General features: G+C 39.3%; 1 protein-coding gene across 1 annotated transcript in view; it reads left to right on the top strand.

Annotated features, from left to right (window-relative positions):
* Positions 1 to 19,259, top strand: part of Cfap61 (cilia and flagella associated protein 61) — a 230,095-nt gene that overhangs the window by 76,169 nt on the left and 134,667 nt on the right. Inside the window, exons 15-18 of the mRNA XM_013027044.1 lie at positions 1,891 to 2,017; positions 4,557 to 4,634; positions 9,870 to 10,076; positions 13,501 to 13,635. Coding sequence (XP_012882498.1) covers positions 1,891 to 2,017; positions 4,557 to 4,634; positions 9,870 to 10,076; positions 13,501 to 13,635 — 547 coding nt within the window. The remainder of the gene's footprint in view (positions 1 to 1,890; positions 2,018 to 4,556; positions 4,635 to 9,869; positions 10,077 to 13,500; positions 13,636 to 19,259) is intronic.

Genomic DNA, 19,259 nt, shown 5'->3' with positions numbered 1-19,259 from the left:
TGTGTCATTTGCCCTGCAGAAGCTCTGCAACTTTATGCAATCCCATTTGTCCAACCTTTCTTTGATTTGTTGTGTTTCCGGGTCTCTATTCAGAAAATTTCGGCCTGAGCCAAGGGGACCTAGGGTTTCTCCTATTCCATCCTGTAATGTTTTCAGAGTGTGACAGCAGCAATTCTTAATGCGAGTCTATTGTTGTTTTCCTGGTGGATTGTTACTTTCCTTGGTAAATAAGGTTTTTAAGGAATATATATATATATATACACACACACAATGGAACATTATATATATATATATATATATATATATATATATATATAGTGCATCTATGAATTGATGCCCTTTTCAATTGTTTTCTCCTTTGGGCTATTATGACTAAAGCCAGTCTGAATATTCATGACAAGGTTTTACATGGACATGCCATTTTAATTCTCCCATTTCCCTAGTCTGTCAGAACTAGATTTTGGTATAAGTTGTTCGTATCAGAGCTTCTTATATTTTGCTTCATGATTGCCGATAAAAGTTGGTCATAGTGGCACACACCTATAATTCCAGCACTTAGGAGATGGAGGATGGTGAGTTCAAAACCTGCTTGGGTTCCAGGACAGAGTGTGAGCTATATAGTGAGACCCTGTCTCAAAAAAATATTTCTCATAATATTGGTAAGGTGATAATTGATCATCTTTTACCAGTTTATTGCATATGTAGATTTTCTTTGCAACCACATTATGAGATACAAGCATTCTTTAAAATGTAAACACAGATATATAGATATATATACATATATAGATATATATATATATATTGCATTTTAGAGTTAAATAGTCTAGAGTAGCTTAGGAATAATGTTAAGTATAGAAATAAAATCCTAATGATGAAAAAGTTCAGTACCAGGCCAGCTACATAATACAGAAGACCTGTTACAAAATGAACATGTGGGACACTAGCCTGAGATGTGGGGCAAATCTCCCATTCCCATGGCCATACAACTCCAGTCCACAGCAAACAGGCATTCTCCAAGAGCTTGAAACCTCATCTCAGGATGCACTAACAACCTTGGTTCCAGATGAGTAAGCAGTTCACGCTGAGATGCCAGACAAACACATTGTGACTCTGCTTGTCTCCAATGGGGACTGCTGTGCTCCTGCTATGACTAGAGATGACACAGAAAATGCACCTGATTCTTAACACTCTCCATGTCCATGCCTAGTAACCCACCGGTTGAATGGTAGGCCCTACCCCCTAGTTAGTGCAACTCAGTTGTCATACCTTGGGGAAGCCTTATGTACCATCAGCAGGGAACTGGGGTAACTATGTGTGAGCTAAAACTGCAAGCCTCTAGTCATGCTCTATTGTGTCCACCCACTTCACTTAAAAACACAAAACACAGATAAAATGTTGAAGAATTGTAAGATGGTGATCTCAGAGAATTCAATTACAATCAGGCCCTTCAGGACGTGTGTTAGCCCTATGACCACTTGTCACTTGTGTGAAGTCAGCTCTTAAGCAATGGAAGTTTATTTCTAAAGATGCTTTTAAAGGTTTGGGGAGACTTTAGCTCTTCACACAAATAGCTCTCCAACATGAAATCAGTCATGCTGAACATTTAAAATTATATGCACTAAATTTTATGCACTTGAAATGTTGCTCTGTGTTGTATTTGGTTCATGGCATTATAAGTGACTTTTATGTTATTCTTTGTGCTTTTTTTTAACCCCACATTTTCCAGGTTTTCTAAGATGAATTACAATGAATGAAACCTTCATGTTACAAAAATTTTACCAGATATTATTTATGTATTACTTATATGTAACAATATGATAATTCTGTCCTCATTTTTGGAGGAATGCATATTTTAGGGCTTTGACTCAGAAATGTATTTCTCTTACTTAGGTCCATTAATATACGATTAGCTAATATTATGGATACTTATAAAGTTGAAAACCTTGTGAAAACCCTTATGCTGAATAAAAAAATCCTGGAGGATTTTGTCCAGTACAATGCAGCTTTCAAAGATCTCGTAAGTACCTGTGGTGACCAGGGTGACTGCCTTTCCTTGTGCATGGGGCCATTGGGACTCAGAGTCACACTTGACTTTTCCTTGGACCTCAGTGGGTGAATCATGTGAATTGGGTCTTGGGGAGCGTCAGAGGTGGGGCAAGAAGGGGAAGCAAAAAAAAAAGATAGAATCGAGAAAACTCAGGTGACAGGAAGTGAGGCTGTTCCCACTGGTGGTCCCCAAGGAGCCTGATCACTCAAAGCTTTGGCACAAAATGAGGTGGATCCTGGTCCCCAAATAGGGAACTCTGGGCCCTGGGAATCCATGAGTATCTGATCCCTAACCCAGTAGCAATTAGGAACGAGACTTGAGTTAATGGGATTGATTGATTGATTTTGTTCCACCTCTATCACCCAATCTATTCCCCTAGCTTTTTTTTTATTTTTAATTTCCAGCTACAGTTTATTTTTTTCCAGATAGGCTGCCATGATTTTGCCTGAGTTCGTCTCAGACCCCAGTTCTCCTATCTACACATCCCACGTAGCGGGGATAGGCATACATTATCATATCTGGCCTTCTGGTTTGATTCTATTGGATGATGAGCCTAACTAGACCTATTTGTTGAGTTGGCTGCATCCTTAAGGACTGGATGAACTGGGAAAAGATATGTGTGATAAATATTGAGTTAGTGATGATGAAGCAGTAAAATTATTAACTCTGTTAAAATATCAACAATTGATATTTCATGTGTTTTTAGTGTTTGGATGACCAAGAGAGAAATGCATATGAAGCACTTCTGCCGCATGATTTTTTTTTGTTTTGTTTTAAGGAATAAAAATAAAAACACTTCATAGACTACCTTACATGAAAGAGCAACTGACAAAAAAAGCATTATTTTTATTTGAGTTTTTGGCAGATATTTTCTTTTTTTTTTATTGTGAAAATACCATACAGAGGGGTTACAATTACATGGGCAAGATAATGAGTACATTTCCTATCAAGCATTGTTGCCTATTCCTTTGTTTCCCCTTCCCATCTTTTCTTAAAATTAAATGAGATGAACCAGATATGGTGGCTCATACTTGTAGCCCTAGCTACTTAGAAGGCTAAGATTCGGAGGATCTCAGTTCAAGGATAGCCTGGAAGGCAAAGTGTATGAGACCCTTCTCAACTCCTTCCCAATAGAGAGCTGGATGCAATGGAAGCCCAATGTTGGCAGATGGCTCCAAGGACATGATGGCCAGATGTGATACTCTACCTCAAAAAATAACACCAATAACAGAAAAAAAACACAACAAAAACAGTGAAGACAAGCCCCATTACCATATGAATGAGATGAAGGACTGAGTAGGTAGCTTAGCAGTAGAGCTCATGCCTAGCATTCACATGGCCCTGAGTTTGAGGCCCAGCACTGCAATATATATATTATTATGCATATATATAATAAATATATGCAACATATTTATTTAATATATCATATTTGTATATATCTATTATATAATATATTTACATATTATATTATTATATAATATTACATTTCTATATAATATTCTATTATATAATATATGCTTATGTACATTATCTGCATAATTATATATTTTATATGTAATTAATAATTACTATTTTGTATATATTTTTATATGTTGTATATATTATATATAATGTATAAATGCATAATTTATGCAATATGTTATATAATATATATTTAACATATGCTGTATTATATTAAATATAAAGTTATATATGCATATAAATAAATGAGATGAGCCTTTTCACTCCAAGAAAACAACTTCCAACATTTGTTACCAGTGATAAGATCTAGCCAAGAAAAGAAAAGTAGAATTTAGGAAAACCAACATCTGCCATGAGCTTGACAACTACCCAATACCTAAAAGGCTTTGTCTAATGAATCTGGTGATGATATTAATGAATGTAGTATTTTGATATTATGTAATGGGATGGGTCAACATTTGGCAAATCTGCATAGTCTGATGAAATAATATTTTCCAGATAAGCAACGTATGATGTTACAAAAGTATGCATAAATGAAAAAAATTGAAGTGTAAAATAAACCAATGAATTTTAATATATTTTATACAATATTCATTGAGAGAGTTTTCAGATACCATATTGCAACTAATCTCCTAAAACAATGCCATTTGTTGAGTTTTGGTGGAATATCAAAAGTATCCATATTTATCTGAAAAGATTACTTAAATACTTCTTTCTTTTCTAACTACATATTTTTGCGAAGACAGATTTTTTTAAAAATTGTATTTCCACCAAAACATGTTGTAACAGATTGACTACAGATATGGGAATTGAGCTGTCTTCTATTAAATCAGTAATTAAAGAGATTTGCAAGAAGAGAAAATGTGCCACTCTTTAAATGTTTTTGTTAAAATAATAAATACATTTAAATTCTGTTTCATCAATAAATTAAACAAAAACCAATTATGCAACCATGGTTGTGGGTTCATAATAATGAATTTACTATTGCTGACAGAGATATAAATGGTGATACTTTCAAGGGTCTTAAAATACATGTTCTTCTTTCCAGGAGGGAACACCAATGAGGACATTTGTGGCTGAAGTTGCAGAACAAATAGTTGGCATTGCAGTGATCAAAAATGAAATGGTAAATTGTGAAATGGCTCAAGTGGTAGAGTGCTCAGTGTAGCTTTGTAAAATATAAATTAACATACAATGTCTGCTTGTAAGTTTTAGTTTTACTTATTAATATGAATGCCTCCTTTTCCTAAAGTGTATACTCATTGCCTCCCATCTGACAGCCTTTCAACTCCCTTCCTCCTTCCATCCCTCCCTTCTCTCCCTCCCTCCCTCCCTTCCTCCCTTCCTCCCTTCCACCTTTCCTCCTCCTTCCCTAACTCCCTAACTCCCTTCTTCCCTTTCCCACCCTCCCTATTTTTTTTTTTTTTGCCAGTCCTGGGGACTGAACTCAGAGCCTGGGCACTACCCCTGGGCTTTTTTTGCTAAAGGCTAGCACTCTACCACTTGAGCCATAGCGCCACTTCTAGCCTTTTCTGTTTATGTGGTACTGAGGAATTGAACCCAGGGCTTCATTCATGTTAGGCAAGCTCTACCACTAAGCCACATTCCTAGCCATGCTTCCTTTCTTTTTGTGGCACCAAATGCTTAGAATATTACAGAGAGACATGAAAACATTCTTATTCTGAAAATTTAACCTTTCACTCCCCAAATCAACCAAAAAAATTGCATAGCTCTCTTTCAACAGACTGCTACTACAATTAGTCATTTCTGTTTTCCAACATTCTTCCTTACACCTAATTACCTGGGCGGGAAAGAGAGATTTATCAAGTGCATATGCCATTTTCTATTTTTCCAAATGGGAATTATTCCAAAGCATTTGTTACTGAGTAACTCATTCTTTCCCTACTGGTTTAAAGTATCACTTTTTCACATAGACACATATTCTTGTGTCTATTTTTAAACTCTATTTCACATATTTGTTATCAATTGCATCATCATATGCTTTGTTATCAACTAAGAGAGCCTTCTCTTACTTTTCTTCTTACCTAAATGCTCTTGATTTTTCCTGGTTATTTCCTCTTTCAGATAAACCTCATGCTACTATGAATTTTTCTATGCCTGTGTGGATTTTGTGGGACAATTAAAGAATGCGCTACATAAAAATATAGGAACGTGGTTTCTGTGTTGTCCTTAACTCTTTGACTTTTTTTTTTTTAACTGTATTTTTTTTGTCTTTTCTTTTTTGGTACTGGGGATTGAACCCACGACGTTGCGCTTGCTAGGCAAGCGCTTTGCCACTGAGCTACATCCCAGCCCAACTCTTTGACTTTTTAAAATACAATTTTATTGTTATTAAGGTATTAGACAGAGGGATTACCATTTCATAAGTCATGTAATGAGTACATTTCTTTTCTTTTTTTTGGGTCCAGTCATGGGGCCTGAACTCTGGGTCTGGGCACTGTCCCTCAGCTCTACAGCTCAAGGCTAGCACTCTACCACTTGAGCCACAGCGCCACTTCTGGCTTTTTTCTTTTTGCTTATGTGGTGCTGAGGATTTGAACCCAGGGCCTCAGGCATGCAAGGCAAGCGCTCTACCACTGAGCCACCTTCCCAGCCCAGTACATTTCTTTTTGGATGGCACCCCTTCCTTCTCTTTCCCCCAGTTTCTCTCTTCTCTCCCTGCTCATAAATTCCATAGTTCATTTCCCACTCCCTCCATTTCTGTACTCCCTTGCTCCCCATCACACAAAAGACAAAATATTTAAAAAGCAAAACAACACCACCACCAACAACAACAAACACGTGCTTGCATATCCTGGAATTCATTTTGATTAAGAGTATTTTAAATGTTGAGAGGAGTTATGCTTTCGGATTTCTTCCCTAAGAACTCTATGAGTTCTTAAGAAAAGTTTTACAATCTTTTTTTTCATATATGGTTTTGAGGCAGTGAGGTTTATGTGTTATAAACTTGTCCTCCATGTGGTGGGTCCTTTAAGGAGTGGAGCTGGGCAGGAGGTTGAAAGGCCTTTGGGAGTACTGCCCCCAGAAGGAATTAAGTAGTTCTTAGGAGGTCCCAGATCATTTGCACAAGAATAGGACTAACTATGTAATAAGAGAGAGACTGGCTCCAGTCCTCCCTGTGTGTTCATACTATAATGTCATCTACCCTTGGGGTCTTCACTAGAAGCCGAACCCCGATAGAGCTACCTGTTCTTGTACTTTCAGCCTTTTAATACTGTGAGCCAATTAGTATATTTTCTTCATAAAGTACTCAGCTATGAGCATTTTGTTATAATAATGGGAAGCTATATAGCCAATTACTTTGTGTTCCCTGAAGGCCCACCCTCTACCCTGTCCTAGTCCTAGGAGCTTGACTGAATGGGTGGCATCAGAATGCCTTTACCCCTTGCCTTCCAGGTATGCTTAGACAGTGGGAGATCTTGATGGAGGAGGGGAAGACAATGAGGTTGAGATGCCTGCAGCTGGCTGATAGGCTGTTTGTGAATTCCTGCAACTAGTCCTGTACCACCCAGTAGAGGCAGATAATAACTTGGAGGTGCTGCATACTATCCCCACTAACCCTCTTCCCATCCTTGTTGAACCTTCCTCCAATGATCTTGATTTGATGTACCATATTTCCTGATGAGACCCTGCCCAAATACAGTCTTAGACATTTATGATTTATTTCTATGTATTCTTATGGTATTTTCTTGGCATTGTAAATAACCATTTTTTTCTTACTGTATTTTGTTAAAGTATATTTGGTATATGGAAAGTATTCAGTTTTGCATTTTGGTCTTGTACCTAGTCACCTTTCTGAAGTCTCATTATCGCTGAGTTTTAAGATTTGTTTAGATCAGAGCAACTAGAAGGAATGCTAAAATTCAGAGGACGGTTTTATCAATTACCCACATCTTCTATTGGAACTTTATTTTCAAAGTTCATATGTTTTGTTTTGTTTTTTGTTGTTTTGTTTTTTGCTTTTGTCGGTCATGGGACTTGAACTCTGGGCTTGGGCGCTGTCCCTCAGCTCTTCAGCTCAAGGCGAGCACTCTACTGCTTGAGCCACAGCGCCACTTCCGGTTTTCTAGTGGTTTATTGGAGATAAGAGTGTCATGGACTTTCCTTCCTGGGCTGGCTTTGAACCGTGATCCTCAGATCTCAGCCTCCTGAGTAGCTAGGATTACATGTGTGAACTACCGGCACCCGGCAAAAGTTCATATATTTAACATTTGTGTCTCTCTCTTCTTTATTCTTTTTGGATCGGCTTGTGTTACATGCAAGAGCCTCTGAGTATATTATACAGATTATAAAAAAAAAATTTTCCCCTGTTCTCTGAATGATGCTTTGTTTTCACCATAGCAAGTTATATGCTTCTTGATTCTAGTATTTGCATTCATCAGCTTTCCTCAAAAGTCTGTCTGTATTGTGAATGAAAAATTGGGTTATCAGTGTGAGTGGCTGGCATGGAGATAGTCCTCTACTACATCTCTCCAGTCACTGTCAGAGTTGCCCATACTCTGTGTAGTGGGGAGGGGAATGGCCTCCTCTTGCATGCATGAGTATAGTACCAGCAGGCCAGCAGAGACACCCATGTGGCCCAGGATGAAAGATGTAACCTAGTGGTAAAATCCATATCCAAGGTAAAACTGCCTTCCATTTTGGCCTGCCACTATACTCCATTATTTCAAAAATAAACTTTTGTTATTTTAAGAGATTGGAGAGGAAAGGAAAATAAGACGGCATATGCCCATCTGTTGTTTTGAGCTAGTAACCTCTGTTGGCTTTTGCTTTTCAGTGATTTCTCAGCCTTACAGTTATTACTCATTTTATTTTATAATGAGCAGTGTCTCCTTTGTAATTAAAGTCTTATAGAATAAAGGCTGCTGCAGGATCAATGAAGATTGAAAGGTTGCCAGGATTGCCCTGAGGTACCACCAATGGCCTTGTTACCCCTCAACTCCACTTCTGTTTTGTGGTGGAAGCTGGGAGACAAGGGACTTGGCCACAAACTTCACCATGTTCATGAATTTGCTAGTGCCAGCCTTGTTGATCACAGATTGAATCTGGCTCCTTATATGTTTCGGTCCCTCTTCTCAAAAATGTGCTTCTTAAAATAATTTTCCTGCAGAAATCAAGAGGAAATCTGAGTTAGTGTTTTTCAAGTCTACATTTGCTTTGATTGTTCTTTTCCCCTACATTTCAGATTTATTTACTGTTTGTTTTTTGTATCCAATAGATACAAAATAGGATCTTGTAGTCCTTATTTGTCAAGAATTAAGTCCCCTGTCATCAGAGTCATGTTCAGTTTGGATTTCTCTTCATTGTTCCCTGCCCCTAACATTGTATCTTTCTGAGAGGTGAAGGAAGCCAGGCTGAGTATTGTGTACTTTTAGCAAGGATGAACTTTTGGTTCCCAATGCAGGATGAGCAGAGAAAGAGCAGAAGCCAAAATCTGACCATTGAAACAGGAGCAGTGTGTTCAGTATTCCTTTTCCATGACAGTGCTATGAGTCCCTTTAATTACTTATGCAAAATTTACTATTTATAGCAATAAATGGTTTAAGGAATGCCCTATATAAGGCCCAGTCTTACAGCTCAGCCCTATGTGCCAAAGCATGTGACTCTTGAGATGCACATTTTCACATTACCAGATACGGGGGAACACTAGTTCATCTGTATGTTTGACTCCTAAATTGCCCACATGCTCAGTCACTTGTGCTGATTTGCATGCTCTCATGGTGTCTAACAGTGGTGAGGGACTGCTGTCTTGTGGCTTAACTCACAGCAAAGACTCAGAGCTCTCTGTGTTGATAGACGATCATGGCTTTGTATAGCCATCTTGCAAATACAAGATATCAGAACAAGTATCTTTCAGGAAGCATAATTTTTTAAAATTTTTTATTATTATCTTTAAGTAGTTGTACAAAGAAGTTCCCATTCTACAAAACAGTATATGAATACAAGGTTTCTGACAATATTGTAGGAAGTATTAACAATGAAGACAAGGAGATAAATAATGGGAGAGGAAACTGTGTCTCTTACTATTGTTCCTAAAGTGACTTTTCTTTTTGTTTTGTTTTCTTTTGTGCTGGTACTGGAGCTTGCACTTGGAGTCTGAGTGCTGCTGCTTCACTTTTTTTGCTCAAGGCTGATAATCTGCCTCATGAGCAATACTTTACTTACAGCTTTTTGATGGTTAATTGGAGTCTCATAGACTTTTCTGCCCAGGCTGGTTTCAAACTATGATCCTCAGATCTCAGCCTCCTGAGTAGTAAAGATTACAGATGTGAGCCACTAGCACCTGGCACTAAAGTGACTTTTAGTTTATTCAAAACACCCTTCCCTGCCTTTTCTCTAGGATATAGAATACATACGATCTCATTACAACATTGAAGATTTTATCTACTTCAGCCACCACCAGCGAGAAGAACATGGGCACTTGTTTCATTTTGCGCTGAACCCTATTTTCCGGCACTACACAAAGTTTTTTCTGAAGGAGATTCTTCGCTTGGACTATAAGTCCTGTCTCTACTACCCTATTTACCCGCAGACTAGGGAAAGCAAGGTAAGAGATTGTTGTCACTCACTTCCCCACAACTCCGTGTGTTCAGTTTCATTGCTGTGTGTGCCACTTTTCATTCATTCCTGTAGATGGGTTTTGATTATACAATAGATCTGAATTTCCAATGGTCATATTGAGTGTGGGCCATTTTCTCACACTATGTGAAAGCCCAGTAGGGTTTTGAATTTCTGAAGCAGTCACAGACAAATATAGTTAGTAAAACAATTCGTTGGCTTTTCTATGAATATAGGAAATAGACTGAAAACGATGCAAAAATGTTCTAAAAGACATGGAAATAAAATTATTTGCTCTGATGTATTACTGCAATGCCCAAATGATATTCTCATGTCCCTTCAAGAATTCCAAATGGATGTGGCACTTGTAATCCTAGCTCATGCCTGTAATCCTAGCTACTCAGGAGGCTGAGATCTAAGGATGGCAGTTCAAAGCCATCCAGGGCAGGAAAGTCTTTGAGACTCTTACCTCCAATTAACCACCAGAAAATAGGAAAATAGGAAGTAGAGCTGTGGCCAAAGTGGGAAACAAAGGAGAAGGCAACAGTGCTTGAAAAGAAATGTACTCATTATCTTGCCCATGTAATTGTAACTCCTCTGTATGGTATTTTCACAATAAAAAAAAATAAAAGCTCAAGGACAGCACCTTAACCCTGAGTTCAAGCACCACCACCACCAAAATAATAATAATAATGATAATTCCAAGTGCAGTGAGGGAAGGGGTGACATTTTCCAAAAAGAAATAGACTCTTTTTTTTTTTTGGTTGATCATAGGGCTTGAACTTTGGGCCTGAGCACTGTCCCTCAGCTCTTCAGCTCAAGGCTAGCGCTCTGTCACTTGAGCTACAGCACCACTTCTGGTTTTCTGGTGGTTTATTAGAGATAAGAGTTTCACAGACTTTCCTGCCCAGGCTGGCTTTGAACCATGATCCTCAGATTTCAGCCTCCTGAGTAGCTAGGATTACAGGTGTGAACCACTAGCGCCTGGCCAGAAATAGACTCTATCTTACTTATCTAACTGTAATCTTCTGTACCTCACCTTTATTATGACAATAAAATATTAACTCCAAATGAAATATAAACACCTCTATAAATAGACATACAGATGCATGAACTGATGAAACCCTATATAATAACTAGCTATATAATTCTATATAACCCTTGTACTCATGTAGACTAACGCCATTAGAATAACACACATTATATGTGTGTATACTTTGCATATGTATACACAGAAACAAGCACATATCCTCTTGCCCTGCTGCAGTGCTCTTTACAAGCCAAGAGCATGTGTTTTACCAGGAAGATATTCATGTCATGGTAAAAGGCAAACATCTGTTCTTGTTCAGAGCTGCATCCCCAATGTCTAGAAGCCACACACACACAGACACACACACACACACACACTTACACACTATGTCCTGGTTGTTCAACAGGCAAGCACCCATTCAAGCCAGATTCCAAGGCATAGCTTTTTGCACGTCAAGTTCTTAGTCTCTGGCATCAACTGTCCTCCACTTCATGTGGACTTGAGGGGGCAGTGAGCTTCAACTACTGAACTGTGTCGTCGTCCCAGTAGGTTTCATTCCTGACCTCAATCTGCCTAGTGCACCTGACATGGTCATAGTTCTCCTCAATGATCACAAGGGGATAAAGTAGTCTTTAAGATGTTCTTACTTGTTAAACAGCCAAAAGTGTCCACACATATACATAACAATAATTATACCGGTTTATATTATTAAACAAAAGCTTGTCAGAGAAGGACAGTGGAAATAGGGAAAAAAGAAGAAAAAACCCAGGAAGATTTCTAGTGACATGTAATCTCTGAGTCTACATTTCTATCAGAATGTAGCTTGATAGCAATGGGATTGCCCCAGATTTGAACTTAGTGAAGTTAACAATTTTGCTGGAAAACCCTGGACCTGCACAATTTCCTTTTATGTTACACCTGACCCAGTGGCAATTGTGTGACCATCCAAATGTGATATTCTGAGATTTTATTCAAGAGGCCTGCCTGGGTGTACTGAGTCAGAGAAAAGTCCATTTACACCCATAATAAGAATACCTTGGGTATTTTATTGAACTCTCATCTATTTTCCAGTTAATGCAGACTTAGAAGCACATTATACATCATTGTATATTGACTATGGAAATAGATTTGGAAACAGATTTCCTTGGTCTCTGCTTCCAGTTGATTTGCACATACACATGTCAAAAAAGCATAAGAAGCAGTTTCAAATAATTTGGGTAAGATTTCCCAAATTCTGCCATAAATCCCTAGTTGAGGGAGTTGTGGTGAGGCTGAGTTTCTTAGAATACATCATGAGGGTTGTTTGCTCCACACCCACTGCAGATATGTATGCACTGAGAGCACTTTATAGGTAGAAAAATTGAGCTTTGGCTAGGGATTTCTGGCTTCTGTTCTTCAGTTTTTAAAGTTGAGGTATGAAGTTCAACAGTGAGGGATTCTAGAGACTTTTTAGAAATATCTGGGTCTATTTTTAGAACAGAGAAGTAAGTCATATGTAAACCATCTTATTTATTACAATACATCGACAGTTTGGCTTTACTTTCTTGCCTTTCTAATTTAAGTTTGATAAATGTATCATTGACAGTTTGGATTACTGAAATGGTATCTATTTCCTGGGTTAGTTTCACCAAAATTTCATAAGATTTCATAAACATGAGAAAACTAAGAACAACCATATTTGACCTTTTCTGACAAGTTTTAGAAAACTAACTAAATATTTAAAGCATTGGCATAAAACCTGATTTACCACAGGTCATTTCAATAAGCATAATCTAGTGCATAATTTAGTAGTAATGGAAGTTAAAATATTTACTCCCTCCCCCCCCACTCTCTAGTTTTACCTTTTGATTTTGGAATGCTTTTTTTTTTTTTTAAAAAAATGAACAATGATCCAGTTGAAGTCAGCCTGAATGACTTTGACAAGCAGGAGGATTTTCCCATCAGTGCTAAGTTGTCCTCATATGGCATTTTTATCTATGTGTCTTCTTAAAGCATGTTGTGCCAAACACACAAAGGTTAACAGGACGCAGATAACAGAGCTTAATGGGGTCAAATCAAGCTGATTCATGACCACTATGGAGAAGAATATCCTCTTGGGGAAAATACTTGTACTGAAAAAATCCCATAAACCAAACCACTTGTTTATCTGTCATTCCCACAGAGATAGTAATGTAATTACTCTCGTAATTATCTTCATTAGTGTCAGGCATTATCTACAATTCATTCCTCTGCTCGAAGAGTATGTTTGTTTATTTGCTGATTTTTTTTCCCCCTCTCTGACTTGGCCCAGTTAAGAGTTTTGTATTTGTAAAGCTGCACGCAGACATCTGTGCTGTGCCTCTTTGACATTCTCTCCCCTAAAATATAGATTGCTGTCTTTCAGTTCCAGAACCCCTACGCCCACTCGCTGACATCTGCCCTTCATTACTTGGTTCCCGTGCGACCACGACGACAGATTGTCTATCCTCTGGAAAAGCTTGGCATAAACGCTCCATCAAAGTCGGTCTCCAAGGATCTGGTGGGTAGCAGGGCGGCAGGCTGGGAGGCTCGGTGCCAGCTCCCGCAGGCTTGGCAGATGGGGTGGCAGCACTGTCTTTGCAGGAGCAGGCTGCTTCTTAATTACAGGGAACCTGGCACTCATACCCTTACAGGCTGTGCCCCGTGAAGGCTCCCCTGCAGCCCTTTCCCTCAAGTGGTTATTTCCATAAGCCTAAAACAGTAGCCACAGGATCCCACCAAGGGCAATGCAGGCAGGCACACCCCACATGCTGCTGGGTCCCTGAACAAATGACCCAGACATACCCTTTCACATATTTTTGTCTTTCCCCTTCCTCATAGGCAGATATTCTCTATCAGTGGATGTTTTCGAGGAAGCATCCTCTGCAGTGGAGTGCTTTCAAGGAAATAGATGGTCTTTTCCCCATTAGGGCAGTCAGCTTCCTGAACAACGTTACATTGGAGATACGTGGGTCTTGAGCAGACTTTTTAACTCCTTTGTGGAAAGTCAGGGCGACTAACATATTGACTTCCCTGGGGTGGCAGAAGTTTTTATTTATTTGCTATTTATTTATTTTTATTTATTAAGACCAGAACTAGAAGAGGGACTGGAATGGAACCTAGATGGAAATGTACAGATAGGCATGCACACAGCCATTTTCAGTACCTTAACTGGAAAACATCATTATATCAAGTTGTTGCGGTCTTGTGCACTTTTGTTCAAATGAATTTTTAAAAATTCCTCAGAGGGCTGAGATTTGCCCTTTGTGTGAGAGAATGAGAAGTTTAAACACAACACATTAAGCTGAGTTGCTGCTCATCAGAGCTGAGTATGATGCTCAGACACTGCCTCAGCGCCTCAGCTTGCAGCCAGGGCCCAGTCTTATGCCCTGCTCTTGATTCACCTGTGGCTGTGGGGTCCACTGCCCTTATAGCCACCTGAGAGGCAACCCTTTCCTGAAGCTGAGACTGCTTCAAATCCTGCATTTACATCGGTAAAATGGCAAGATGAATTCGTACTTAATTTCCAACAAATCATCAAGTTATTTGAGTAGAGGCTGAAAGCAAACAGCAATTCCTCTGCCTCCTACCTTTTTTAGTATGGAAAATGGAAAAGCTGATACAAAGATAAGGAGAAGTATATAAAGCAGGGTTTCTCCATCTTCCTGGGATGATGGGTCTTTCCCCATGTGTGAGTTATACTCACAAGATTGGTGCAGAGATAGTTCCGGGGGGGGGGAGAGGAAGATTGAGAGAGGACAATTGTACCCTCTATCCATCACTAAAACACAGTCTCTCTGGGATCACACTGATCCCAAAGTAAGGACCTGAGTGGAAAAGGGACATGGATTCACCAGGTTCACTGCTTTGCAGCTTCTGTATCAGATAGGTAAAGATGAGGGACACTCCATTTTGTAGCCATTGCTGAGATAAAAAACCCCTGTGCATTAGTGGATATCCCTGGATCCTGTTTCTTTAGCCAGTCCTGTGCTAGCATGTGTGGGATGCTGGAGCTGGAGGGGAGGCAAACAGAGCTGTCACATGACCAAGGACATGTTTTCTCTGCCCTTGGACATTTCCCAATTTAGACTACTTTGAGATGAGCTTGAGCTCCAGCTGGGGAGAAAACCAGAGAAAACATTTTGTTTCATTAAAAGGGCTCCTAACATTACTTTCAGGTTGGTATGATTTGAAATCATTGCTTACATTTAATAACCTTTTTCTCTGGTCATCTGAGTATACTGTGTCTCCCTGGCTTCCCAGGTCCCTGATGTATGTGAAGGTATAAGAAAGTTGAATTGTTTAAACCTAGGGACCAGAAAGATGAATACCACCACTGGATAGTCGGATAGTTGATGTTTGCCTGTTGCTATAGTATTTATTGTACCACTAAACTCTGCCATTTTAAGAATACTTTTACTGTTACTTACATATTCTATATTGAGATAAGACGTTAGTAAAGTTTAGGATCTAGTAAGGGGTTAGTGATGTTGTTTGGTGATAGAATTCATTCTTAGCATTCAGGAGAGCTTGAATTTGCTCCCCTAACTGAATTAAAACAACAACAACAAAAAGCTGGATACTGGTGGTGCACATTTGAAATCCTAGCTACTTGGGAACTTAAGAGTGGGAGAATCAAAGTTCCAGGCTAAGCTTGGCAGAAAAATCTGAGGGACTCCCAAATCAGTGGAACAATCAGGACTTGGTAGAAAACAACTATCATTCTAGCTATGTCAGGAAGCCTAAAGTAGGCAGATGAAGTTCCAGGTGCACACCTAGGAAGGAAGCCATATCATCTCCAAAATAAACAGCTCACTGGGAACCAGTGTCTCACACCTGTAATCCTAGCTACTCAGGTGGCTAAGATCTAAGAATAGTGGTTCAAAGCCAACCCAGGCAGGAAAGTATGTGAGACACTTTTTTTAAAAAATATATTTTTTATTGTAAAGATACTGTACCAGAGGGGTTACAGTTACATGAGTAAGGTAATGAGTACATGTCCTATACAGCATTGTGACCCACTCCTTTGTTTTTCCTCTACCATCCCTTCCCTCACCACCTCTCCAACTTCCTCCTCTCCCCCCAAGTTGTAAAGTTCGTTTTGAACATAGTATCTTGTACATCTCATTGTTACAATGGGTCAACCTGTATCCTTGTTTTGGCATTTTGTTATTTCCCTTCCCCTCCCCAAATTAGAAAAATGTATATACAAGATGCAGGGCACTGGAATCAAATACAGTGAAAACAGGGGTTATACTGTGGGGAAAGAACATACAAAAGAAACAAAAAAATCACATAGTATACTATGAGTATATTAAAAACAACAGCAAGAAAGATAAAACCTCTTGTGTCCCTATCTTGGGGTCATTTTGCTTAGCATCATCTTATATAGTCATATGTATATAGCTTTTGACCTTTTCTGCTTGTCTGTCATGGGGCTTGAAATCTGGACCTGGGCATTATCCCTGAGCTCATCAGCTCGAAGCTAGTGCTCTACCACTTGAGCCACAGCCCCACTTCTAGTTTTCTAGTGGTTTATTGGAGATAAGAGACTCACAGCCTTTCTTGCCAGGCTGGCTTTGAACTGTGATCCTCAGGTCTCAGCCTCCTGAGTACCTAGGATAACTGGCGTGAGCCACCGGCCCTGGGCTTATGTGAGACTCTTATCTCCAATTAACCACCAGAAAACTGGAAGTGCAGCTGTGGCTCAAAGTGATAGGGTACTAGCCTTGAGTGAAAAAGCTCAGGGACAGAGCCTGGGCCCTGAATTCAAGCCCCACAACCAACAACAACAAAAACTAAAACCCCAGGACCAAAAACAATGGCACAAGATAAGGCTGGAGGTATGGCTCAGCAGTACAATTCTAGCCTAGAAAATGTGAGAGGCCCTGAGTTCAAACCCAATAACACACACACCCATACACACAGAGAGAGGAGGTTATAAGATGTAATGCATAGTATTTAGGATAAGGCTGAAGCTTATGGGTATACTATTTGTCTAACATTCATAAGGCCCTGGTTTCAATCCCCAGCACTACCAAAAAATAAAGTTTTAGAAATATTAATACTCCTATCAAAAGATTATTAATCCATAATTCACATGGAATGAGACTGATTGCTCCAAAGTTGTATTATTGGTGGTGAGTTGTATTATTTAAAATTATTTTCTCTCCAACATTTTAGATGACTGTAATGTTTTAGAGCAATTATCTGAGACAAGTTGAGACAAATAGGATGCTTTGGGGAGAATTTCTATGTTCCCCCAAATACATCACTCTCTAAGCAGAGCAGTAGTATTGTACCAGTTGAACCAAATGAGGCTGACCAATCATTATTTCTAGCTGAATTCCTCTTTACCTGTGAGTTTCACACCCTCCCACCCTGTGGAGTGACCATCAGCCCCCCTGCCACAGCTGCATTGTTTCTCTCTGACCCCTCACCTTTCATATCATTTATGCTACTTAAAACATCTTAGAATGACCTCTATTTCCTCTCTTTCACCTAGAAAGCCAATCTTCAAGAGAGCAGATCACTCCAGGCATGAGTAATGGGATAGAAAGCGTTTCATCTCAGTGGGTTGCCAATTTGAATCTGGCACTAGGCAGTGGTGATTGAAATTCATCACTGCATGGCAGGGCAATATGCCCTCCATCCAGAGGCTACCTAAGGCACTCCTTACTTCTGCCTAGTTCGGATGATAGGTGTCCCTGCCCAACACCTTCCCTATAGTGTCTAGTAATTATCAACCCACCCTCTAGCAAGTCCTAAGAAAGATGCCAGAAAATGCAAGTGATCCTTGTTACACATTATAGAAGCCCCAAAGATTTATAATAATGTCTCCATAGCCAACCAGTATGAATTCATGGATAAGAGAGAAGGGCCTTTTCTTAATAAACACCATAATCTACATGATAACGCCTGAAACAGTCTCTCTCAATACAGTCTTGGACTGCTTTTACATTCTGAATTATTGTGGAAATCTTTAATTAAATGAATTATTATCACTCACCTGTATTCGTATGATCAAAAGCACACTGACTTTGGCTGAGTGAATTGAGTAGCCATACTGAGTAAAGAATGTGGAGCAGGTTGTTGTCCTACCCTTGCCTTGGAGATGGCTGGGTGTGTAAGTGAGCTTTCTGTCCTACCTGCTGCCACTCAGAGTGCTCTGTGATACTGTCCCTGCCCTTGAGAGCTGCCAGTCTACTTTCAGTAGACTCAGAGTGGGGCAGCTTGCACTGGTCCCAAGAGCGAGAACCTGGGATTCAATGGTTTTGTAAAACTCCTGGGGGAGGGAATGTGTTTGTATTTTTTGTCTGAGGTACTACTTCCTTTCCAGGAGTGGATATTTGAATAACCATTGTTTATTGCATTAAACTCAGAAAAGTCTGCCTTGAATTTAACAAGCTCTACCCTATTTCATGATCAATGGAAGCTTCCCAAGGTCTACTAATCACTTTAGTTCATCTTGGTATATAGTATTCCTAGTATTGAAGTATGAATTCCTATCTATCTATCTATCTATCTATCTATCTATCTATCTATCTATCTATCTATCTATATCTATCATCTATCCATCAACCCCCTCTTCTTCCCCCCCCCCAAGAAATCATATTTTCAGAGTGAACAATCTGATCCTATTGTTTTTCTTTTCCTGGTTGTTTATTAGCGATAGTCTGGAAATCTCTACTAATGAATCCTTTTTGGGTTTTTCCACATTTTACTTTTGTCCTTCTACAAAGAAAAAAACAAGACAGTTTATTTAACCTCTCTTCTCAAGCTAAATGCTGGCCTGCCCTTTCCTGGTATGTGATCTCTCAGGAAGATGTCAGTCACTGGCATTCAGTAACCATTTGAATTGTCCCTTTTCATCTAGTCTGTTCTCCCTGTCCAGCTATAATTACCATCTGATGGACTGTTAGTGGGTACTGTTTCACTTGGGCATCTGCTGCCCTTAGGAAATTGCATTATTCCTTTGCACCTGCTAGATTTTCTCCAGCCTGTTTCCCAGCCCCTTCCTTAAACTTGGTAACTTTCACTGACAGTTAGACTTCCCTGTATTGTATCTGTGCCTGATGTGTGTGTGTGTGTGTGTGTGTGTGTGTGTGTGTGTATGTGTTTAAAATCAACTCTTTAGCATCCACT

Source organism: Dipodomys ordii, unplaced genomic scaffold (genome assembly GCF_000151885.1).
Source record: "Dipodomys ordii isolate 6190 unplaced genomic scaffold, Dord_2.0 Scaffold99, whole genome shotgun sequence".
Taxonomy (NCBI): domain Eukaryota; kingdom Metazoa; phylum Chordata; class Mammalia; order Rodentia; family Heteromyidae; genus Dipodomys; species Dipodomys ordii.
This window is presented reverse-complemented; position numbering and strand designations above follow the sequence as displayed.